At 43.2% G+C, this 25,743-nt stretch overlaps 1 protein-coding gene across 1 annotated transcript in view; it reads left to right on the plus strand.

Annotated features, from left to right (window-relative positions):
- The first annotated feature begins 1,918 nt into the window (after positions 1–1,918).
- LOC138292221 (keratin, type II cytoskeletal 80-like) overlaps positions 1,919–25,743 on the plus strand; it is a 56,606-nt gene continuing 32,781 nt past the window's right edge. The window contains exons 1-2 of the mRNA XM_069230665.1: positions 1,919–2,608; positions 7,141–7,361. Coding sequence (XP_069086766.1) covers positions 2,255–2,608; positions 7,141–7,361 — 575 coding nt within the window. The 5' untranslated portion in view covers positions 1,919–2,254. The remainder of the gene's footprint in view (positions 2,609–7,140; positions 7,362–25,743) is intronic.

A 25,743-nucleotide genomic window follows, 5' to 3' on the forward strand; every position in this document is an offset into this window, starting at 1 on the left:
TGATTGGAGTGTGTTCTATCTACGGCCCAAGAGATGTCTCACTCCAAAAACCAATATTCAAGCCTTGATGACGTGTCATCGGCTGAGAAGGTGCAAGTACTCCCTCTTTTGTGCTAGATGTCTCAGCCACACAAATTAATCAATTGGTGACCAGTTTTTATAGCACTGATTGCAGCTGCTGCAGCTGAAGCATCTCTGGCTGAGGTACACAATCTATTCAAATTAGTTATTAATGCAATGTTAAAATCCCCAAATAAATAATTGTTTGGGGGGGATAATGAGGTTGCTGCTGCCCCTAGAAAATAAAAGAATTGGGCTGCACCTATGTAAGGTCTGTAGACATTAACCAAGATTGTCTGCCTGCCTCCCTGTTTACTGTTCAGTTCTGAGGACTTGCTCCTACACTACCTCATTGGGAAGTATGTGATTGCTCACCCTTGTTATCCTGAGAGTCAAATGTGGAAGGATGTACTTGGCCCAGTTTTCACAGCCTTAGTAGGAACGGACCTCGGGCGTCAGTGGCAAACGATCTCAAATGCCATGGCTGGGGCCTAACAGCATGTATCTGGCCTGTGGTTCCCTTGAATAGAGCCTGATAAAGTTTGACTGTTTCCAATTTTCATCATTATTATAGAGATTTAAATAGGGTGCCTCATTGCTAGGGCCTAGGTATACTATATGCATAAAACAAACAAGTAGACTCTCACTATAAGTATGGTAGAGTGATGCTCTTAGAGGGGGGATTTTGCTCTGCTATAATTTAAATGGTCGGGTGATTACGCAGTACCCCTCAAGGCACATTAGCCCTCACTAACATTTACCACCTGCTCAGTATATTTGAAATTTGTCAGAGCAACAATGTGTGGAATTGAGGAAAGCATCGATTTTTACGGGTATTTCTGGTTCTGCAAAGATATTCTTCTTTGGGGAACTATAACTTATAATGCCTGAATTTAGGTGCAGGGATATTGACCGAAATCAGAGTTATTGACCTCAACGGGATCAATGAGTAATTCCTCGGCCACTGGTTAACTCAAACTCAGACTCACATGGAGAGATTTTAATGGAGCATTAGGTTTAACAGAAAGAAGAGCATGAGATTCATTGCATTGTGTTCTTTAGACGTATGGATAGATGCATGTATGGCTGGAAGGAGCGATGGATGTATATTTGGGTGGACACTACAGAGCTCTGTAGGTTGCTCTCTGACCCAGGTGGTCCCATTGAACCTTTAGGTTAACGGTGTAACATGCGGCCTACTGGTTCTGACTGGGTACCCAGATTCATTTGCTGTAACAGGATCAGATATAAAAAATAAAAAATTGGGGGATTGTCGGTGACTTACTGGTTTAGAACATGTGGGGGATTCTGGTCTGTAAATTTCCATGCCAATGAGACTGTGCGTCTCATTTAGAATTTTTAGCAACAGTGTTTGTCAATCTGAAAGCGTGTGTGACTCTGAGTTGCTGTACCTGATTGAATATGTTTATGTGTTTCTATGCAGATTATATATAAACTTCAGCACCTTCTCTGCCCCAGTGTGTCCGGGTGTTTATCTTCCTGCGAAAGTTTGTTATCGACTGAGTTCTGCCGCAGCCTGTACCTGTCTGTGGATTAGTGTTGTGTATGTTTATCTGAAACTTGTTTCTGTGCTTCTTCTGTACGTTTGTGCATGCGTGTGTTACTTTTCTGGGTTGCATGTCTGTAAATGTATCTGTGGGTTTCAACGTGGGTCTACTGTGTGTTTACATGTGAACAGAGGTGCCTAAACACGTCTTTTTTGTTTTTGTTAATCCGTGTCATGTCCGTAAGTTTCTCTTTAAGTGGCAGTGCCAGCAGGTCTGTGCGCTTCCTTGTGCGTTCTCTGCTCTGAGAGTTTGCCTCCGCCCTTGTATGCATCTGATTCAGTTTCAATATTGTATTACCGAGTCTGTCTTTGTATCTGTGCTTAGGTGTATGCATCGGTACTGCTTTTTTCGCATAATTGTCTGCCTTCGGGTTTCAATTAGTATATTTTTCTACTCAATGTGCTTGAGAAATAAGAAAAAGGCAACAGGTCGGTCTGGAAAATTTGCAATAACAGTCACACCCTAAAAGCAATTACTTGTGCCAGGGTGTTAGGGATGTTTCGCTGAAGCACTGCTGAGAGAAGGTGGATTGTACATTGTACTCTCTTCCAAGGAAAGCATTCATCTTCCCGGCAAGCTATTTCGTCCTGCCCTGAAATCTTACCGCAGAGCCCGTACAGGGCGCCATGGAGAGCGGTCTCCAGCCATTCCGGCTCCATCGGAGCGAAGTTACGTCCACCAGCGAAATCGTCATCCAGAAGGTAAAGGTGCACTCAGCCGTGAGAGGGTCTTCCAGTGGGGGCGTCGGAGACTACCATTCCTTGGTCAACGGGGCCTCCGATTCTAGCAGCAATGACCACGCAGCTACGTCCTCTTCTGTTACCCACGTCACGCTCAATGGCAGCTATTCCGCGCCGTCGACCGACAGCGATTCTGAGAGCGTGTCTAAAACGTCATCCAGCAAAAAGGTGACGTTTCTGGAGAATGGGGCCAGCCTTGACGTGAACCTGGACGACGAGTGTGCGTCATTCAAAGACAAGGTAAAGAGGACGTCTTTAAAGGTGGTCAGGAGGCATGCCATTATGGACTAGGTGATCGGAGGTATGAGAAAGGAGAGGTGCTTAGCAATGATGAAGAGATGGAGAAGGACTGGGAAAGAGTGGAGATCCTCCCCCAAACCATATATTTAATATTTTAAAAAAAACATTCCCTGAGACATTCACGAGAGAATTAGGAGACAGACCTGTGGAGTGTATGAGGGGTAGATTTACTCCATTCTTTACTGACCATCAAACTGCCCCCATGGCACTAAATTCAGCTGACAAGGCCAAATGGGCACTCGATGACTGCACCACATGACTGTCACGTGACTTTCTTGGTGCACCCTCTGCAGTGTAATGCATTCAAAATATTGATTGCCACTGTGTATAGACTCTTGTGAACCCGTGCTTTTATTCGCTCACAGTCTTGTTCCTTGACCTCACTTCATTCCTGGCTCCCATTCACACAGTTCTGCTTCTCCAGGCTTCCTTTCCTCTTCCCATCCCTTACAATGTGCCCGTCCCTGTTTTACTTTCTGCTTCCAAGTCACTGTCTCCATCTCTTTAGTCACAGTTCCCTGTCCCACCTTCATTGTCTTTGCTTGGCTGATCCTCTTTCTTCTCCCCATCACGTTGTCTGGCTCTCCATGCTGCCTATTCCGCACCCATCAGTTTCCAATAAAAGTCCCATAGTGACCAACATTGTATTTTGTCTTTCTCCCTCTTGCTCCCCACCCAGGAGGAGCAAAGATGCATAAGTAGGTTGACTATTCACAGGTTGGCTATATAGGGAATTATCACACAATCTACTCCTGTGAAGCGTTTCCATGGAAAGACACTGAGCAGAGTCCACAGTGCAGGTCTATGATTGGAAAAGTCCGCTTCTTCCATTAAGTTCACTTCTGGCCTATCCCAGTGGTAGATTAATTGACAGAGATATTACAACAGTATTTGTTGTAGCTCATCCTGTGACAAACTCTGCATTCGTCTAGGGTGCAGTTAAAGGTTTCTCAGAGTCAATCAAGTATTTATAGCAGCAAGCAGCAGACATCACCTGCGTCTTGCTGCTAATATTGACACCTGAAATGCATACATCTTCCAGTATGATTTGTAACACTCCCCTGTTGCCCTATGCTCCCTAAGTGTGTGGTTCAGTAGGGCACCCTGACTCTAAGCTTTCCTGGTAGAGACAACTGTTTATGTTTCAGTTATTGATCCCATGCGCAGGCCTTCACAGAAGAAGGATCCTCCTTCAGTAATTGGCACAGGTAAGACGGGGAATAAACACTTACCTGATGGGTGGAGATATGATTCGGAAAATGGAGCACTGCTGAGTGAATTTGGTGTGATAAACAAGGTATTACTAGTATTTTGCCTTCAGTAGTGTCCTTGGGCCAGCACTTTGCAAAATTACAACTGTTACAACTGTATAACATTTTTGTTATTTTAAATGTGGGGAATATTGACGTTCACCAAAATATGCTAGGACTTGAGTTAGAATAGTAAATGAGCTTCTTTGACTGTTTATGAGGAAAGTTGCACTAGCCCCAGATATTCTAGGACTGGAGTTAGAATAGTAAGTGTGATCTCCCAGTGTCCACCACACCCACTTCTGCCCTGAAAGCGTCCCTCAAAATCTATTGAGGTTGCTTGCATTTTGCAGATCCAGGAAAAGTCCTGCACTGGAATTCTCGGCGATAGGAGGTTCTTAGCCTCACTTATCATCTTCATCCCTACTGTTAAAGGGGTCTCTGAGTTAGATAGAAATATTTCATGGAACCTTGAAAAGGCCCCTGGTCTTATGAACTTCTTAACAGCTAGCAACTCTTAACAAATAAATAGCTGGCAATAAGTTTCTTGCCCCTTTAAGTGCAATATCTGCCCTATGGGTTAGTGACATTGTCCAAGCAGGAACTCCAAGCATTGATGCTGGTGTCAGGACCAATGTTGAGACAGGTGCCACAGGCGTAGAGTGGGATAACATTGGCGTTTTAGTTTTTTTCACTGAAAATGGCAATAGTAGAAAGCTAAGAGAAACAAAATGGCTGGTTGAAACCAAAGCCAGAACCAGTGGAGCTATGATAAGGCTAACAGGAGCAACTGCCTCTATAGGAGCCAAAGCATTAAAGTCCCAGCCTTCAAATATTGTAAATTGCTCCTATTGACTATGAAAACTCTGGATTGGTTCTGCTGAGCAGTCAAGAAGAGGAAAACTCACTTGAGGCTGCAGCTTGACAAGCATGGGAATTGATTCAGAAGACAATTCAGAATAACCCCTAGACCCTCTATCCTGTTTTCCTCCTTGCTTTTGATGTCAAGCGTTGGAAGATCATTTGTGTTTTTTTTTTGCTTCTCACAATACAAAGGTATTTATTTTCTCTTGAGACTAACTTTTCGATTGCATCCTGGTTGTTATTTGGACTTCAATCCCAAGCCCTTCAGGACAGCACTGACATCACTGACTCCAGAGGCATCGTTTATGGACTCGCTGTGTAATTTCTTTTGCCATCTTGCTTATCCACAGCTCAAGACACACAATGCCACCTGATTTCAGTGGATTGACAGTGCTACAATAAAGTTCTGAACACAGGCTAATGCCTTGATTTAAGGTATAAAAGAGTAATCACCCAGAAGAAGTATCCAGTTGAATATGTGGATTTCTATAGCTCCGTCACTCCTCGTTAGGTGGTCTGTACATTCATGGGGGAACAACCTCATGTTTGACACATGTTTAGACAGAATTCCAAAACACCTCATAATGCATGAACTGAGATAGCTATAGGAAGAGTTTATTGTCTGTCATTAAGATTTTCTAATGAAAAGTCCAATTTACTGTTAGACTGTGATGGTGCCTCAAAAATATTATGCCTCTTCAAGCTGGTAAAAAACAAGCCTGCAAGGCTCATTCTGGATCTGCTGAGGAGGGACCCCATCACCGCAGGGCTTAGAACCCTACAATGGTTTTTCGTGCATAGAAGAATGATCTTCAAGGCCATGACCATCATTGTCAAGGAACATCATGACCACACCCTTGTATTTTGGATTGAGAAGATAGGTAGCCTATGCTAGGGTAGGCCTCATTGTCTGCTTATTAGTTCAAAATGTGTGTGCCTAAAACAAGAATTGTTTACCTTCTTGAGCGAGTTTCTCGGTTGCAGCAGACAAAGTTTGTAACCATCCCCCCCTTTTCCTACAAGCCGAAACAAGTTAAAACAGGTTTGGTAAATGTGTTTAACTACAGATGCAGGTTTTTTCATGCCAGTTATCAGTTTTCTCTGAAGCGTTAATAGGCCTTAGAGATGTACAGTAAATAAATAAATAAATAATATAAAATAGCACAACCTAACATATCATAACATACTCTCCTATTCCCCAATAGGTTAAGCAATCTAAGAAGAACACAGAAAGCTTTCTTACCATTACTGCATTAGTTCTTCCCTTTCTGCCATTTTCTGCAACGCATCTCAAATGCCCCATTGTGTCCGTTTATTACCCCTTTCTTACTAGCACCAGTCGAAATTAATGAACTACGATATAACTACCAGTAACAGGGGATCAATACTATGGGTAATGCTGAAGTCCACAATCACGTTGATTTCAACAAAGTGGGATTGAAAATTCCAACCACCATGCAAACCCTTTTTTGCAAAGAGGTTGTGCAGTCTTTATCACACTCTGTAAATACTGGGTGATATAAAGCCCACAGACCCTAAATTTCAATAGGTCAAACCTACTTGATTTTGACAAGGGAAAAGGATCCAGTAATTACCAGGACATACAGATTTTGGTGGAGTAAATATCAAAATCCACGTTATGCCCCCTTTATAAGACAAAACTTGTGACAAATGCTAGTTGTTGCATTGAATAAATAACAAACCCCCTGTGTTAGAAATTATCTGGAGCAGTAAGTACCGAATACTGTTCCAGGGCACTAGTAATCAGGGTCTCAGGACTTGAGTCACAAAGGTAAACTTACAATTTTGTGTATGTTTACAACTGTGTGCTATTCACAAAGTTATTTTACTAGTAGAATTTTTACGACTGTTGAGCCAAGTACACTTCTATATTTTTATGTGCTCAGACTCCCCAGTCATAAAGATACTATTAGTAAAATACCATTGTGAATAGCAAGCAATCGTAAACTTTCACAAAAGTATAAGTTTAGTGTTTCTGAGTAAGGAGATGGTAGGTATTAGACAGAATAGTACTTCTAGCAGCTTCACCTTCCCTTCCCTCATTTTATCTGTTTCTGTGTCAGATTACACCATGAGTGTTCAATGATGGCTATATCCTTTCCCAGTCTTCAGGTTATCTGACCGTAAGTTATGCGATATTCTTACTAACAGTGTACCTAAGTAAGAATCATTTTCATATTCAGTAGTTATTGTAAAAATCTGGTATGGCTGTGACCCTCAAGCACAAAGGCTGGCGGACTGATGCACCCGAAAAAATTGATCCACTTTGTGATGGATTATGATTAACATTTAAAATGTGGTTTAAGGAACACTTTAATATAACCTCTGTGTTGGCAGATCCTGTACCTCCAGGAGGAGAAGCGGATTCTGCAGGAGCGGTGGTCCATGCTGGAGATTACTGATGATTCCTCAGATTCCAGTCGCTCAAACCTGGATGCTCTCTACAAGACATATATCGATCAGCTGCTGAAACAGTTGAACACCATCTACGAGGACAACGGAGACAGCCAGGCCAAGCTGGGGAACATGGTGGGCTCTGTCCATGAGCTTAAAGACAAGTAAGATTTTTTTGCTTGTAGACTTTGCGGGGAAGTGCTGAATTGTGCATCATTTTCTACCTGTAGGAAGATGTTCAGCTTCTCCAGCACACCATCAGATTGGAAACTTTTGGGCTTTGCAATGAGTTCCACAACTTCAACTTTGTTCACAGAAAAACCATGTAGCAAGAGAAGAAGCGTGTTGAAAACTTGGTGATCGAAAAAAAAATATGGAGAGACAGAAGTCAAGGTGAGGGAGAAAAGGGTAAAGCAGGAAAAGTGAAGACATAGCCCTGGAAACTAAGAAGTAGGGAGGGTAAGTAGGGCAATGTGATGGAGACATAGAGAGGAAGAAGGCAGGTGAGAGAGAACTAGATATGAGTGGAGAAGAGAGGTCAATAGAAAAGGAAGCAGAGTGAGGGACGTGGAGTACTGGTGAGTGAGGCAGGGACAAACCAAGGTAGACATATACACAGAAAGAAGGAGACATGGCAAGAGAGAAGATATGTGTGGGAAGCAGGAGCCATAGCAAAGTACAAAGTATAGTGAATTACAAGATTAAATGTAAAGAGAAAGGGTGCAACGGGGGGATCTATAGTGACAGAGAAGCACAGATATGATGAGAGAGAAAAAGGCACTGTGGAGGGTGCAGATTTATTTTCAGGCAGTTGTGAGTGATAAGGAGAATTGGGGTGGCAGGAGGGGAGAAGGACAAGCAGAATAAGGAATGGTGAGTGAGATAGTGATTGAGTAGGAAACTGTGAGCGAGAAAGAGAAATGGTGACGGAAAAGCTGAGACATGTTGAGGGACAGCAAGACATGGTGAGGAGCAATGAGTCATACTTAGGTTGGTAAAAAGTGGCAATGGGAAGCAAACAACACTGAGGGTGAAGGCATGCTATGGCAATAGAGGAGACAGAAAGCAATACAGCGAGAGACCAGGGAACATGGCAAAGCAGAAAAAAAAATGAGTGAGGGAGACAGTGAAGAAGAAGAAAACAATGATGGAGGGAGGAATATGATGTGGGAGAAAAGGAGAGTGAGGCTCAGCATGGGAGGTCCCATTAAAAGAGCAGTCACAATGAGGAATTAGAATAATATCATAAGGGAGAAGAAGATATGGCGATTAAAGAGGACGCATGGTGTCAGAGAGGAAAACATGACGAGGAAGGAGGCGTGGCCGGGAGGTACTGATTGATAGGGGACAAATGAGAAGTAGAGATGACCAGTGAGTACGAAAAGGTGAAGCATTGTGAGGGAGAAGGAGCAATGTTGTGGAAGATGTGATGGAGGATCAGATATGAAAACGGTGAAGATATGGTCAATGAAAGGAGATGGTGTGTGACATGTAAGCATCCTGAGGGAGACTGAAAGAGAACAACAGAGAATGATACGAATTTGGGAAAGGTATTGTGGTAAGGGACAAAGGCAAGGGCATTGCAATGAAAACGGAGAAGGATACAAGGTGAGAGAATGGCCACAGTGAGTAAATGGACAGAGAGGGAGAACGAAACATGAAGAGAGAGAAAGAGATACTGAAATGGATCACAGAGTGAGGGAGACGGTGGCACAGAAAAAGTTTACAGAGGTGACGAGATACCAAGTAAAGAGAAGAGAGAGCAAGTTAGAACAAGCATTTGCAATGCACTAGGGTCTTGCATTTCTCAGAGTTCCAGATTGAAAGAAAAAAACTGTGTGATAGCGCTGCTACACTTCACTTGTAATGAAACCTATTGGCAAAAGTGCAATTAACTTTAACTGCACTTTTGCCAATAGGTTTCATTATGAGTGAACTGTAACAGGATCGATGTTATGCAAAACGCTCGACTTCTGCCAAGCGAGATCGCGCTGCAAACAAAAGATAGAAAGTAGTCCACAAACCTGATGGGAATCAACGATCCTCGCATGTTTCCAGTACTTGGTCGCTGCGCTCGAGGAGGGCTAATCACCGGAAAAGGCATGACGTATGCGTGCCTTCCACTAATGAAAGGAAGCAGCTTTTAACAGGCAAGCCCACAAAGCAATGAAAGACAACTGACGTGACGTCAACGGGGCTCCGAGCCCTTTTCTAATTCCTAAAGCGTCTCGCAAGTGAAACGCATGTGCAAGCCCATGCGACGCAGGCTCGACCCTAAAAATGAATAATGGTGGAGGAGACAAAAAGGGAGAGTGAGGAAAGGAAAGTGAGACAAATTAAGAGATGAAGAATGATGGACAGAAAGCAAATGAGAAGGAGATACAGCCAGGATGAATAAGATACAGCTAGGGTGCACTATTGAGACATGGTAAATAAGATAGGGCCAGATGTACCAAAGGATTTTACCCATTCTGGGCCATATTTATACTTTTTGACGCAAAACTGAGCTAACGCAGTTTTGCGTCAAAAAAATTAGCGCCGGCTAACGCCATTCTGAAGCGCCATGCGGGCGCCGTATTTAATCAATGACGTTAGCCGGCGTTAGCCGCCGGCGCTGCCTGGTGTGCGTGGAAAAAAACGACGTACACCAGGCAGCGCCGGCGTAGGGGGATATGGAGCTTGGGAGCCAAAAAATGGGGCAAGTCAGGCTGAGGCAAATTTTTCACCTCAACCCGATTTGCGCCATTTTTTTCGACTCCCAACCCCCATAGAAATGACTCCTGTCTTAGCAAAGACAGGAGTCATGCCCCCTTGCCCAATGGCCATGCCCAGGGGACTTCTGTCCCCTGGGCATGGTCATTGGGCATAGTGGCATGTAGGGGGGCACAAATCAGGCCCCCCTATGCCACAAAAAAAAAAAAATACTTACCGGAACTTACCTTAATGTCCCTGGGATGGGTCCCTCCAGCCTTGGGTGTCCTCCTGGGGTGGGCAAGGGTGACAGGGGGTGTCCCTGGGGGCATGGGAGGGCACCTCTGGGCTCCTTCCGAGCCCACAGGTCCCTTAACTCCTGCCTTGTCCAGGTGCTAAAAAACAGCGCAAAAACGGCCGCACGTCATTTTTTTTGACCCGCCCACTCCCGGGCGTGAATTTTGCCTGGGAGTGTAAATACGCCGCACATGCCTTGGAGTCACTTTTTTAGACGTGAACGCCTACCTTGCATATCATTAACGCAAAGTAGGTGTCCACGCTAAAAAATGACGCAAACTCCAGGGACTTTGTCGCTAGACGCGTCTAACGCCAAAGTATAAATATGGAGTTAGTTTTGCGTCGGAATTGCGTAAAAAAAACCGACGCAATTCCGGCGCAAACAGAGTATAAATATGCCCCTCTGTGTCTATGGGAAAATGCTTTAGTACATATGGCCCATAGTGAGGAAAGAGACACATGAAAGAAAAAGACACACACATTGAAAGTGAGCAAGCCAGCAAGTGAAGGGTAAAATGACAGTCACCGAGAGGTAGACATAGCAGGCAAAGGAGAAGTACAGCTGTGTGGATGGAGATATATATGTATTGGCTGAGGGAAACAGGGAGTGGAGGAGAAAGAGCAAGAATGCAGGAGTAAGTAGTGCAGGGTGGCAGAGATCAAACAAGCTACCGGAGACAAAGTTAGAGTGACAGATATAGAAAAGGGAAGAATGCCTGGGAATCATTCAAATAGTTTAACTTGCAGGCAGGACAGTGTTCGAAAGGTACTGTGAAACTTATTCCACAACCAAAAATTTAGTCTTTTTCAAGTGCACGATGGACAAGGACAAACCTAAGCACTGCTTCCTCTGGTGGAAAAGATTATCATAAAATGTGGACACACAGATAACTAGCTACTGGTCACTGCAGTGATGACAATCACACCCACGAGCGATACAGGCTGAATCTGACGGTAGAGGGGTAGTAAATGTTATTTTCTGATGTTAAGCTCCAAAATCTTGTAAAAAAAGCCAAAGCAGTTCTGGTTCTTTGTCCACAAGACCCACTTTGAATTGTGCCCAACACAAGTGTAGCTTCGGCTGGGAGGGATGCAGAAGAATGTCTGAAAAACATAGAGGAGACAGCAGGTGATTGTTAGGTGGGGAGCATTTTGGAGGTCCTGCTAGAGGCAATATCTTTTTGACTAGTGCTCACAGTTTGGCAAGAGCACATTCTGGACCTGGCAAGTTTATAAGGCATTGGAAGGGGAGGCACAACAGATGAAAGAACAGCAGTAGTACAGCAACTTTCCCAAATGAAAAAATAATCTATTCTACGTAGAGTTACATGGAACCATGGCCCTGCATTCAACAAGCCCAACACCAGCAGTACCTGCTACAGTTAGTCACAAACATTATGAGAATGGTGGAATTCACTTACTTCGGTGTGTGCATTGATCATACACAGCAGTAATACCGGGCACATAATTCCAAACATCATGAGAGCACCCGGCATATTCTGAACAACCTGCACTCCACACTGCTGGTGCCACACGGGGCTCATGAGCACACGTAGGTATTAGTGCTCAGTAAGGTCATTTACTACGGCATCCAATTAGATTTCACCACCCTCCACAAAGGTCAAGTGGTTCATTGTCAACAATCCTGGAATTTCATATCACACCACTTTGTATACTGATGTACTGCAGGTTTCATTTGCCCATCATAAATGTAAAACTATCTGGACTAAAATACAGATTGGCGTATGATAAAACAGTGTATGATAAAAAAACTGTACTGTCTGAAGACTTCCCACTTGCCATGGGGCATCCTGAGATCCTTCTGTTTCCATCACTCCCACCACTCTTTCTGGATATACCTTAATCCTCTCTACATATGCTACAGCGGATACAAAATGCAACCGCTAGATGGTTACTGGGACTGAAAACATAGCCATATCTCTCGAAACACATTTTCCATCAATAGGCACAGTTTTGTAATTGCCCTGTAGAATTAAATTGTGGCATAATTCTATAGTTCCAAGATGCTTTTGAGTATACGCTAGAACATCTAAACGCACACGTAGCCTCATAGGGATAAATCAGAATATTTTCTTTCATGCTAACAGGACCATTGACTCTAAAGAAGCATGTTACTTTTTTAGGGAAAGATTAATATATTTGTAGGTAAATTTAGGCAATTAATTGATGGATTATCGATATCCTTCCAAATACTCTGAAATGTAATTTCATGTCAATGGTTTGTCAATGGGAAAACCTATAAACCATTGTGGGTATCTTTTTACTGCAGACCACATCATTCAAACATTGAATATCACACTTTTTAAAACCAGTTTGTAGACTTTATGAATCAAAGATTAAATACAATATATTTTCATATCACTTTGCAGAGTTTTTGCTCAATATTTCACTTATAATTGAGTCTCAATATTTTACTTGTGACTCACGCTTTAAAATAGAAGCAAAACTTCAAATATATGAGCCTTCTATAGATGTTTTTTAGCGAGTGACCCTGTTCAATACTCTCAGGGGCTACTGGGAAAACCCCAGGCTTAGTCATGAGAACCATTGACTTCACCTAAACTGCGTGCCATCGTTGGAACACCTGCTTTGATTTCATTCCATGTTTTTGTCAGAATCCGTTGCCTTTTCATTCTTCAAACCAGTGTACATCATAGTAGTATGTTTTACTAATTCATGGCATAAAACACTGCATTTCATTGCCAATAATAAAACACATCAAATGCTTCTCATTCACTCTAAACACAGCTCACTCTTTCTTTTTTTTACTCTACAAAACGCATTCACCTTCATGTGTGTCCTTATTGCATCCTGGGAGGATTATATCAACTGAGAGTTTATCTATTGGTGCGTTTCAACCTGCATAGTTTTAACAGGACATCTGGACAAAACGGTAGGGACCTCCGAGTACAAATATCAATAACATTTTATAGGTATTTACAACATGGCGTGTAGTGCACATACATGTAGTTTATAGAACATCTACACTGATGTTACATAAAGATTGATTCCTTGTGGTCACACTTTATAACTGCTTTCCATGAGTATAATTCAATCACATGGAATACTATCTCGATTCTCTGTGCGATCTGTACCACATGAATGAGAAAATAATTATTTGAATAATTATTTTAATATAGGGGACCTGAATATGTTACAGTGAATACTAAAATCAAAGTCTCTTCTTGCTGCATGCTATATAACTGCCACTCTGCCGATCACAATACATACTTGTATCTGGATTATTACATTCCACCAATGTGTGTGTGCTGCCTTCTGGAGGAACTACATCAAAAGTGTATGTTAGCATTTTATAAATACAAAAATGCAAATACAAGCTTGAGTTGCCTGAAACATAGTTAAAGAGCAGGCCAGACTCCCATCCCTTTTACCACCAACAGTGCTTCATCAGCAGTAGCCATGACGACATCTGGTGACATGCAATGAATATCGCCCAAAGTACTGATGCCATAGGGCTCAGCGCTGATAATAGGGTCACTACAGGCAAAAATAGGAACATCAGCACCATATGCTAACTGCAACATGTGGTGGTATCCAACAGACACCATTACAGTGATCGTTGAGGCCCAATCAAGATCCTCTGCAATGGTGCATGACTTATCTCAAGAACGATTGGATGATGAGACCACGTGGTGCCAGGAAGTGATAACATGTTATTATTAGTGCTCTAGCCGGGATAGAATGGAGGCAGATGACTATGGCCGCTATATGTGTAGCTCATTACAAAGATGTGTGTGCGGCACACGGGCTCTGAACAAGCCACCACAAGCCTGGAGTTTGAATTGCACGGTGTCCAGGAAAATGCTAATGACCATGAAAATCAATCAGTAGTACCTTTAGGTCATGACCTCATTAAATTTGGTGGTAACATCTCATCCGTCCCACCAAAATCGGTAGGCATAAGGCAGGAGGAACCAAGAAGCGAAATGACATGTAGTGTTTATGTTGCTGACTGTAGTTTCCGCAGACTTGTGATATAGTCTCCCATCCCACATGGTGGTCAACAAATTAGTTCTTGTACCTTATTTCTCTTGTCTGCATAAATTGGAAGTGTCTAGAAACATACCTGAAGCTAGGGCTTAGTGAAATGAGATACATAGGATATGTAAAATGAGTCTGAGAACAAGTTGAGCAGATGAAGACTCGAATGAGCATACACCCAAGGAGAGAAAAGTAAGATGTAGGTTACAGAAGCATACAAGGAAGGCTGGTTCAGAGACTGCGATGAGTGCTTCTGTGCTGTTTAGTGTTTGAAGAATGGCAGGTTACCATCCCAAAACATGCTCATCTTCTTGAACAAAAGAAACTCTTGTGATGCCTTAGACTGCCTGCAAGCCTGTAAAATGTGTTTCATATTGTTCTTTGATATTCATCCCAGAGTAGAGCCATGTTACCACTTTAAGTGCCAAGAGAAAGTGCATATGCCATTTTGGAACTACGTCAAGCCTCAGATTGCAAAGTTAGTGCAGCACACTACAACGGTTCTGTTCAGCTTGTTGTGAATTTATTAAGGTGGGCGCCTTTCATATTCGTGCAGTCTTTGAATTCTGCTCAGCATTAGTCCAAAAGTGCCCAGAGTGGTGTCAAAGCACGTTTGTCATGTTGTACTGTATTGTCTTTTAGCCCTGATAGAGCACTTAGTTACTTAATACCCCTTTGTGGCATGGCAGGAGTGTTGTATTTGTTTTGATCCATGCTTCCCTTGACCTATAGGCTGCAGCTCCCCATTTTGTTTTGGTGGGTGGGGGGTGTAAGCCCGGCTTCCAGAGTACTTTCATTTTTCTCCCTGAAAATAACTGAGATGAAGCCGATAAAGGTATCATAATCATAGATGTAAAAAAATATAACAGTTGTTTGATGACAAACATTAATTGGTTAAGTCAGAAACAATGCTCTTCAGCACTGGGGTATGCATATGAAATTTTAAAAACTATTTAAAAAAAAGAAATTGCCTCTAGTATGTTAGAAAATACACTTTTTTCTATTGTTGTTAACCAGACTGAGGCATTTTTCAGAGGTGCCCACTCCTATTGGTATTAGCGTGTGTAAATGTACTGATTTTGCCACTCTTAGAATGGCAGAATAGTGAGTGACCGTCTGGAGATACAAATGTAGATTTTCTACAGCCTGGTGGGCAGACAATCTGGATGTATTTATCATCAACCTTCTTACCATAACATCCTGGCCCACTGAAAGACCATTGACTAATTAATGACCTGCAGCAATTGCTGATCTATGCACATTCACTGTCCTATAAGATAATCCATCCTCATACCTTTCTGTTTAATAATTCACCACTTGCACTGAAGACACTGATACGGGATCAAAGTCCCTCTCCATGCACCAACAAACCCATTTCTGCCATGCCAATCAATGCATTTGTCTTGTTCCTGGAGCCCAGGATTCCTTAATAAGTTCTGAAGCCTGTTGTGAAAGGCCTGGTACCGCCCATACTCTCCTGAAATTCTCCAAACCACCAAATTCAACTGATCTGACAATACTAAATCGTGAAATTAGTCTGCTGGACCCTGAAGGAGTTCTGGAAAGCTTGGTAACAGAATTGGAAAGACCTCCATTATTTCTAATAGAGCCGTATACCCAACCTGAGCCTTCCAGAGAGGTGTAATTACTACAGCTATCCCGTTCCATTTGCTTACCATCATGGTCACCCAAGTAATCATCGAGAAAGGAGGAAACGCATAAGGACTGAGGCCTCTCCAATCCTGATGAAACACATCTACACCTGCTGACTCCAGATCTAGATGCTCGCTGAAATACCTGAGCATTCAGTCTGTTAGCATACGGATCCATCCAAAATGGACCCCACATTTTCTCCACCTGACAGAAAACTTTCCTGTTCAACTTCTCTTCGCCTGCATCTCTGAGATTCCGTGGAAACCAATCTGCATTCACAGTACTCACACCTGGAATGTATTCCGCTTGAACACAAATCCCACTCATTGAACAACATTCCCTGAAAACCTTTGCTAGGTCTGCTAAATCCTTTGATTTTGTACCCCCAAGTTTGTTCACATAATGTACTGCTGACAGATTGTCCATCTGCAAGAGCACAGACCACTTCACCTTGTCCTTTGCAAAACTCTTTATGGCAAAAGAACCTGCCATAAATTTCAGACAATTTATAAGCATCATCTTCTCCTCCTCCAACCGACTGCCTCCTGTTTAAACAGCACCACACCGTGCACCCCAGCCTACTAAGCTTGCATCTGATTCTATTAATAAATCTGGACTTTCTCCAAAAATGTCTCTCCCATTCCATGCATCCATGTTCCTTAACCACCATTTGAGTTCCTCTCTTGCATTCTGTGAGAAAACAACCTCCTGTGAATATTTCAATCCACTCCTCAAAGGCATTCCTTTCAAACTCTGTAAGGCCCAATAATTCAAAGATCCTGGAAAAATAGCCTGAATTGTGGAAGGCAAAAGACCAACCACTCGGGCTAACATCCTTAATGAAATCTGATCCTGCTGCAACATATTTCAAATCTCTTTTCAGTTTAAATTTTTTTCTAAGGAGTGTTAAGACCCCCTCCACCGTATTCACCTCGAAACCTAAAAACTGAATTTGCTGACTTGGATCCACACTGGTTTTCTTCCTGTTGACCACAAAACCCAAACCCTGTAGTAGATTTACTATCATTTATGTATACTCCATCAATCTCCACTTGCTCTATTCCATGATCAGAATATCGTCCAGATAAGTGATCAATCTGATACCTCTTTCCCTTAAAAAAGACACAACCGGATGTAGAACTTTCGTAAAACACCATGGCCAATGAAAGCCCGAGAGGAAGGCAAACAAATGTCCACATTTTTTCGCCCCCAAATGAATTTGAGATACCTCTGATGAGGTTCCCAAATTGGAACTGTCAAATAAGCATCTTTCAAATCAAAATAACTCAACCAATCTCCTGATTGTGGAATGTCTTGTAACATATGCATACACTTCTTAGATTTATTACTGGCCTCATGCCCTAGTTTTTCTTTTTGACCAGAAACATATTGCTTACAAACCATCCTTGCTCTTGAAACACTTCCACTATTGCACCTTTTCTTTCCAACTCCAACATCTCTCTGTCTACTAATTATGCTTTTTAGCACTGAACTGAACTCCCCTCAGAATCCAGAACTGATGTGGCTCCTTGATACAAATCTATGCAGTAACCTCTCACCACTTGAAGAACCCAAGAATCTGCTTTTACCTCTGACCAATAGTGATAAAATTGGGTAAGTCTGCCGCTCAATTTTATTGGAATCACAGCAAGGTCTGACCTTACCTGATCCTCAAATCCGTCGTTCACCACGACTACTCATCCTCTTTTACGCTGTCTTTGCCAATAAAAACTGGAGGATCTCCATGATCCTTGTGTTTTCCTATGGGAAAACAAACCTCTTGAAATTCCCATTCCACCGTCAGGAAAATGAACCCCTGATCTCCCGGCCCATTCAAAAACACAATCACTAAAAACATTTTTAATATCATGCTGTGACTTCTGACTTGATGAATAAGCCCCTACGAATTTTGACATAGATTTGATGAAGTCATTACCAAAAAGCAAACCTTTTGCAGAAGGCCCAGCTTCATTATTTGCAAGATCCACTAATTTGAGATCTATTTTTCATCATATACTTTTTCTGCACTCTACAGAAAGCGCTGTATTTGCGTTTCCAAGTAAAAACACAGCATGTTGCTCCCATTGACGTAGTTCGTCAATAGCCAAAGTTTCTTTGCTTTCATGTTCCTTTTCTACAATATCAAATGTCTTGGTCAAAGGACCAATGACATCCAAAAGCCTGTCCTGGCACATCCGTAATGCTTTATCAAGAACCTTACGAGGATTGTGGCCTCCTTTACCTATGAATGCCAAGATTTTGAAATCCAACTCTGGGGTTGCAGTGACCTTAACCTTTAAGGATGGCCTAGGACATTCAGATCTTAGTCTGATCTTGACCTCTTTAGGAATCTGTTTCCTGAGCCAATAATGCACATAATCTGCAAGGTGATCCACTGGCACCCATTCAGAAGATAAGCGGTGTCTTATAGAAAAATGGTCAAAATAGAATCCCCCATGGGATCAGTTAAAACATCTTTGTCTTTTTCTCTCAAATTCTCTTTATTCTCCTATTTCCTAGAAACCTCCTCATAATCTGCCTCATCTGAGCCAAAAACTGATGAACAACTCAATTCAACCTCAGCATGCCCTGAGGACTCATCACACTGAACCACAGTGTGTTCACAACACCTCTTTATACCTCGTGCCTCTATTTCTGGGCCTTTGAACTGCTCACCTTGTTAGTCCTCTACACCACCTTGTCTCGTGCTAAGACAGTGATGAGGTTCTGCCAAAGGAGATCTCCTTTTCTTATTGTGAGTTAAATCCATCGAAAGCTGTTTCCTGTTTTCCACTACTTTACCCCTTTTCTCCTTCTGTGAAGTTTCACCTGCTGACCAAAATGTCTCTTCTTCTGAGGCCATTTTCTTACTTTGTAGCATAGCCTCTAATCTTTTTTCCATCCTATTACCCATTTCAGTTGTCATCTTATCCAAGGCAACCTTTAACCTTTCTTCAGTCAAAGTTTCATCAACTAAATGAGTCTTGTCCTCATTCACCTTAAAAGTTTTACTTATTAACTAAACCTAAATAACTAAACCTGAATCAGCCTAAAAATACTTTTTTTAACAATAGAAAAAATAAAATTATCTTTGAACTATCTTAATCTTCTGACCGCTGTTGAAACCCTTCAGATACGATGAATAACTGTCAGTAACTGTCAGCTGTAACTGGCGAACCAAACCACCTTCTATCAAGACATACTTCCACTGTAATCAAAAAGAAGTTGCCCAACTTCCCAAAATGGGTGCCTTATGATGTCACAATTCTTTCACCAATCATCAGCCATAAGTTATAAAATTAGTCCTTCCTTTAAGTAAATCATAAAGTAATCCTTCCTTTATTTCCACCATGACTAGCGTCACCAGTATTTGTATAGGAAGTTTCCATCGTGCATCGGAAACAGCTATTTAAATAAACACAGAGTGCCCGTGTAGCAAGACTGTCACCTTTCAGGAATTATTGCTAAAATCAGCTAACTCCCTGACAGTGTGTTAAAATCTAAATGCGTGTCTAACAAGCAGTACGCGGCCCAACTCGCTACCAGTTGCTAAGTAACAAAATTGTAGTCACTCTTTCAGTCCTACACGCGGCCTGCCACATAACAACTGTCAAGCAACATCAAAGTGGTGCAAGGCATCCAACACGCAACCACTGCTCTCGAGCATGCTGCCTGTTGCTTAACTGATGACGCGCGCAACAACCGCCAACTAATAGATAACAAACAGATAAATCCTAATAAACTGAAACGAAGCATCAAACAACATGGAAATAATCAAAACTACAAAAATAAAAAGTAACCTACATACCCAAACAATCAACCAAAGTTCTCAAAAGCCAACTCAAAGAAACCATAAACTTAGAAAACTCACTGTTGATATAACTTTGAGATTTAATACATTTGAAATTATAATATAAAGTCTTTCAAGCAGTAATTAAACTCTTATTCATTTAATTCATGTAACACTCTCTCACAACGGTACATCTGTAGGAGCAGCAGCAAAAAAGAAGGTAGAGGATTGAAGGTTCGGTGTTTATATTGAGTTGGAATACTGATGTTCTAAATTCGTTAAAGGAGCTGCTGTGAGTAGTGGCAATAAAGGAGATTGCATAATGTTAGCCTCCAGGTCTTGCCATAAAATCTGCAAATTATTCTAAGATCTCTACAGCAGTCTGAGCCTCTTAGCTACCTTAATGGTATACTTTCCTGAGAATATGTTACTAGCAGGGTATAACTCTGCAGCAGGCACTGTAGCATTCAAGCTATCTAGCATGAGTTTAAACATGCTTGTTGTAAACCAAGTCCTGTAGAAGGCATACTAGTAGATAAGATAGTAATGCATCTTTCCTTTTAAAGTGAACACAGAGCTTGAATTCCTGATAGTGTACTCTTCTTTACTCCAACTCAGTAGAAAAGGTTATACCATAAGGTCTAATTCAGGGATGTCATCTGCCACTTAGCGGGATAATTCATAACAAAATCTTATAAATTCAGTTCAAATTAAAAGTACTCCAAGAACAGAAGGAATCACAATCTCAATCTTCTATAAGCACACCCTTTCAACTTGAGATACTCGTCTGTAGCAAATCTAAAATTAAACATGTTCTAATTCCAGCTACACTAAAGATGCGACACAACCTTCTTCACACATTTTTGATTAGACAAGGGGCTTGTATCGCCAGCACACTACAGAGAGCTAGTACTGCTTCCAGCACACATTGAGGGGTAGGGGCGCATAGTGTGCATGCAGGAGTAGGAAGCAGCACAGTGGTGGAAGCACACATGTGGTAGCCTTTGCAAGTTAGGAGCAGCACGTAAGTGACTGTGGGGAATACGAGATCCAGGGTGGCAAGTTGAGCAGACAAGGTATAAAAAGAAGACAAACAGATGCAGGTTTAGACAGTTCACTGGCCAGTGGCTTAAGTGTACTTAAATGTACGGGATAAGACAGTTGGGAGCTATTTGTTATAAGCAGTAAGCTGACATACTTTAAGGCCAGGTGATTAGAAGCAGAGGTCAAGTACGGAGATCGCAGAGAGGCCGTGTAGCCATGTGCGGTGAGTGGTGACTGCATAAGGGCTAAATACACAGGCTGGCTGGATAAGCTAAGTACCGAGGGGCAGGGTGGAATGCACATATATATTGTTCATTTCCGCCATGGTTTTACGCAGAGCCCCCATGGACATGACTCCCGTGTTAGTAAAGACAGGAGTCATGCCCCCCTGGGCATGGCCATTGGGCACCGTGCCATGTAGGGGGGCCCAAGATAGGCCTCCCTATGTCACTTTGAAAAAAAAATAAAAATACCTACCTGGACTTACCTGGGATGGGTCCCTCCATCCTTAGGTGTCCTCCAGGGGTGGATGTGGGTGGGTGGTGGTGTTCCTGGGGGCAGGGAAGGGCACCTGTGGGCTATATCCATGGTCTCTGACCATGGAAAAAGGCCCACAGGTCCCCTAATGCCTGCCCATACCCAGGCGTTAAATAATGGTGCTAAGCATGCTTAGCGCCATTATTTAAGGCCCTCCTCCTCCCGTGCGTGATTTTTGAACAGGAGGATAAATAAGGCGCTAGGACCTTTGAGTCATTTTTTGCCCGGGAACGCCTACCTTGCATTTCATTGACGCAAGGTCGTTTTCAGCAAAAAATTACTTTAGCTCCAATGTTTTGACGCTAGACATGTCTAGCGCCAAAATATAAATATGGAGTTAAGTTTGTGCAGGATTTGCGTAAAAAAAAATTACGCAAATCCGGCGCAAACAGAGTATAAATATGGGCCTAAGTGGAGGGGGAAATGGGTGGGGCACGAAAGAAATAATTCTCATTGGCACCCTTTGCAAGATCGTATGTGCTTGGTCTGCATCTGTTTGCAGCGCCCCTGCCTAGTTTTGATGCACACCGGGGTGTCGCAGAAAACAGATTGGGAACTGCTGCTATATGGGAAGCATTTTAGTGTTGTACATCAGTGACCATATGGGTACTCTTAGCTTGTCTTTGGGAGCAGCACCTAGCAGTGGGATGGAGTAGGTGTGAGAAATAAGCAGCACACAAATTATAGTCATGATTAAGGCTAAAACATATCGGCAACTAAACAGCACCAGCCTAGACAGAGGGACAGTGGTGTGCTATGTGCTTTTACACAAAGGACATGGTAATCAGCGAAGGCATTGTAATCTATATAGCAACATGCACAAGGCAGAGAGGCTTTCAAATAGGTGAAACGGGTAAGAATGTGATAGGGGATATGAGCAGAACACATATATCTTTTTTCAAAGGTGAGGGTACTGCTGAAAAAATACACTTCATGACTGAGGAAAGATTTGGAAGAGGAATAAAGCTTGGTAATCAGAGAAGAAACTACACTGTTTAATAGGCCAAGATTTCACCTCCTCATACTAGGCCTAAAGAGGCCACAGTTTTTAACAAAGATTCGTGGTCCAAGCCACTCTCATGCTTCCAAAGGCTCCTAAAGCACAAACTCCAGCCCTAGAGTCCTAGCTAGCGATGACTCGGTTTCTATCCAGATCTACTCCCTGCACACGAGAAAGTGAGAGATTAAGTGCTTGGAAAGTTGCCGCCCTGGTCCGCCTGGTGTTCCCCTTCTGTTTTCTCCCCACCAGGCGAGCCCAGTACCTGCATATTCGTTCAAGAAGTTTCCCAGAATCATCAGTGTGAGGGTAACAGCACATTGAGTATTTCTGTGTTACATGTTCGAACTCTGATCCATGGTTACCCTTGTAATGGGTTTCATCGTGTGTGTGGCAGTGCTGGCCCTTACATTCATTGGGAAGTGTACAAATAGAGGTCAGTGGGCAGTGTAGATGAGGAGACGCACTACAGCAACACAGCACACCACACCAAATTAGCACTGTCCAAGCATGCTAGATCGCCTCCTTGAGCATATAGGACCCATCAGTTGGCTATTGCGGAAACAGAGAGGCATACCAAAGGTCTGGTGTTGTGAAAAGCCTGATTGAGTTGGACAGTCAGTCACGTTTTAAGCCAGGACCCCTGAAAGGCAAATAGAGGGAGGGCCGAAACGGTCCAGCCTACAAGTGTGTGAGATCAAACGACTACCTGCAAATCTCCTTAATTCACCTAAATCCGGGAAGCGGTGAGAGGGAGTGAAAAAGGCAATGAAGAGAGGGCCTGCCACTGAGAAAGAGAACGCAGACAAAAGAAGGAAAATAAGATAGTTATACATGTATAGTGAAATGGGAACGATGGGGAATAACGAAAAAACATAGAAGTCACCAATTCCGAAAGTCCATTACTGTCATTATGATCCCCACTCACAAATGTAGTCGGGAGGCGGGGACATAGTTTATTTACTGCCAATACCTCTGCGACTCGCTATGTATATTACGTTAACCATGATTGGGTAGACGGGGGTAAGACAGTTGGCAAAGGGTTGTCGGGGGAACAGGGGGAGAAAAAGAAGAGTGAAAGCTGGCGACAGGCGGGTAAAAGGAGGGTGTGGCTGAGCGAAAGGGAGGGGTAGTTGAAGAGGTGAGAGAGGCAGAGGCAGGGCAGAGAGGTGGAGCGAGAGTGCACAGTGCTTCCATTCAGCGCCTCCTCCCGTCAGCCTCCACTAATGCAAACACGAAAAGCCTTAGGAAAACAGGCCACCCAGAACCTGTTCTCCACTTTTCAAGTTCAGAAACGTTTCTACTCTTGTGATGCCAAGTGTGTGACAGCGAGATATGGCTCTGCCGACTGTGAGGCTATTAAGGGAAACACTCCAGTGCCAGAGAATGGCAGGGCCTCTTTGCCTCACCCTCCAAAGGATCATCAGGGTAATGCTTAACTTCACGGCACACCTTGCCAGAGATCCTCCGCACTGCTGTTCATGCCACAGGACCCCTTTTACGCTGCCCACCTCTGAACCCCTCATCCTGCCTGCGATGCCCAGTATCCTGCCTACCTCTGCTCCCACCACATTTCCATGTTTCCCCTGTGCAGCTGTTCCTGCCAGAGGGCCCATGTGCCGTGCCTACCTCAGTCATAGTCAGTCGTCTGCTTCAAACATACGTGGACTCCCCTCATCCTGTCAGATATCTAAACGCCCCTTCACACCTGCACTCCCCTCTTCTTCTCAGGGACACTTCCTTACGGTGTACATCCGCTCATATCATCCTGGCGGGAGTTCTGAGCCCACTGGTTACCCCACGCTCAGGGACACTCGACGGCTGCAGTAACGTGAGGGCCTCTACCTCAGTCTGCTGTGACCCTCTGCACCCTTGTGTCTTACCTACTTCTGTTTACCGACTCCCGTTAGGGCCTCTCGTGCCCTGCCTGCCTCTGCTCACACGGGCCAGCCTGGCACCTTGTTCCCTCTGCTCACCTCATTCAGTGTGGGCCTCTCAGTAGCTTGGTTACCTCACCTATGCTGGGTTCCTGGGCACTGAGGCTCTCTTGCGGGGTGGGTGGGGCGGAAGTGAGCTAGAAACCTTTACAAATACTATATCCCATCACAGGAGATGATACTGAGGGATGCCTGCGACTGTTGCTAATATTAGGAATGCGAATCGAAAATGAATATGGGGGTTATTCTAACTTTGGAGGAGGTGTTAATCCGTCCCAAAAGTGACGGAAAAGTGACGGATTTACCACCAGCCGTATTACGAGTCCATTATATCCTATGGAACTCGTAATACGGCTGGTGGTATATCCGTCACTTTACCGTCACTTTTGGGACGGATTAACACTCCTCCAAAGTTAGAATAACCCCCTATGTGTCAAATTGTCACTTTAGCAGTAGTAATCGGGTGTAAAAATTCCTGTCTTTAGCAGTTTTCAGTGAACCGAAGCCTCGCAATGAGTATATTAAAAGAAGTAACGTAAACTACAAGGAACGAAGCCCAGGAGCTTCTGCTGCATCACCCCTCTCAGCATTTCTTAAACCACCCACCTAACCATCATCTTCTCACCTTTAGACTCCGGAGTTATCCTTAAGAGTAATCTTACCATATATTCTTAAACTGGGTCAATACATAAAATGGCCTTCTATGAGAATAAGAGGGAATCATACGGCCTTACATTGTTACCAACACTATGAATGTTGCCAAACGTCGGTCAGTTCGATGTAGGACTCAAACTGCGTCTTGCTGATGAGGCTCAACAAGGCTGAAAAACCCATCAGGGGATGCTTGTGTTCCTACTCAGAGGGAACTGGCTTGTACGCTGGGGTTGGACTGTTGTTTTTGAAGAAGGATCAAGGCTGGTTTGCAAATGATTGTTGACTCCTGTCTGCAGTAGCAAGTTAGCAAACAAAACACAATAAACTGGAATGCTGCCCAGAGTAATTACCAATGGCTGGAATTAAATTAAGCACTCCACCCACACATGACCCTGAATGAGGTTTACAGGGAGATTGGTAGAGAAGGATAAAACGTATCCGAGCTCCCGCTGTATGCGGGGCACAGAGGAGCGCCAGGAGATGCTCTGAGTTGGGTGGAAGATTAGTACCTGAGTATTTGTGCTTGGTTTCAGCTGTAAATAAAGACACATTTACAACATAGAATTGAGTGGTAAGGGCATCCATGAACTGGAAAAGGCTGTGACACAAATTACCAAAATTCAGGTGATAAAAAGGCTCATCCTAGGACCGGGAGACACACAGGAGACACAACAGATAAGACTGGACGGGAACGAGCAGAAAGGACGATAGAAGTTGATAAAGACCTGGTCCCTGCGGATGAGAAAAGTGAAGAGATTGGGAGACACCGTGGATGGCAACACAGTAATTCTGAATACCTGGGGGCACTTAGCTACTCTCCATATAACTGAAAGGACCCTCCCCCATAACCGAGCGTTTTCATATTTCACATGTTTTTCTCAATGTATCCTCTTAAAGGTTCCATGGCATCTGATTCATTTTAC

The sequence above is a fragment of the Pleurodeles waltl genome, chromosome 4_2 (genome assembly GCF_031143425.1).
Source record: "Pleurodeles waltl isolate 20211129_DDA chromosome 4_2, aPleWal1.hap1.20221129, whole genome shotgun sequence".
In the NCBI taxonomy this organism is placed as follows: Eukaryota; Metazoa; Chordata; class Amphibia; order Caudata; family Salamandridae; genus Pleurodeles; species Pleurodeles waltl.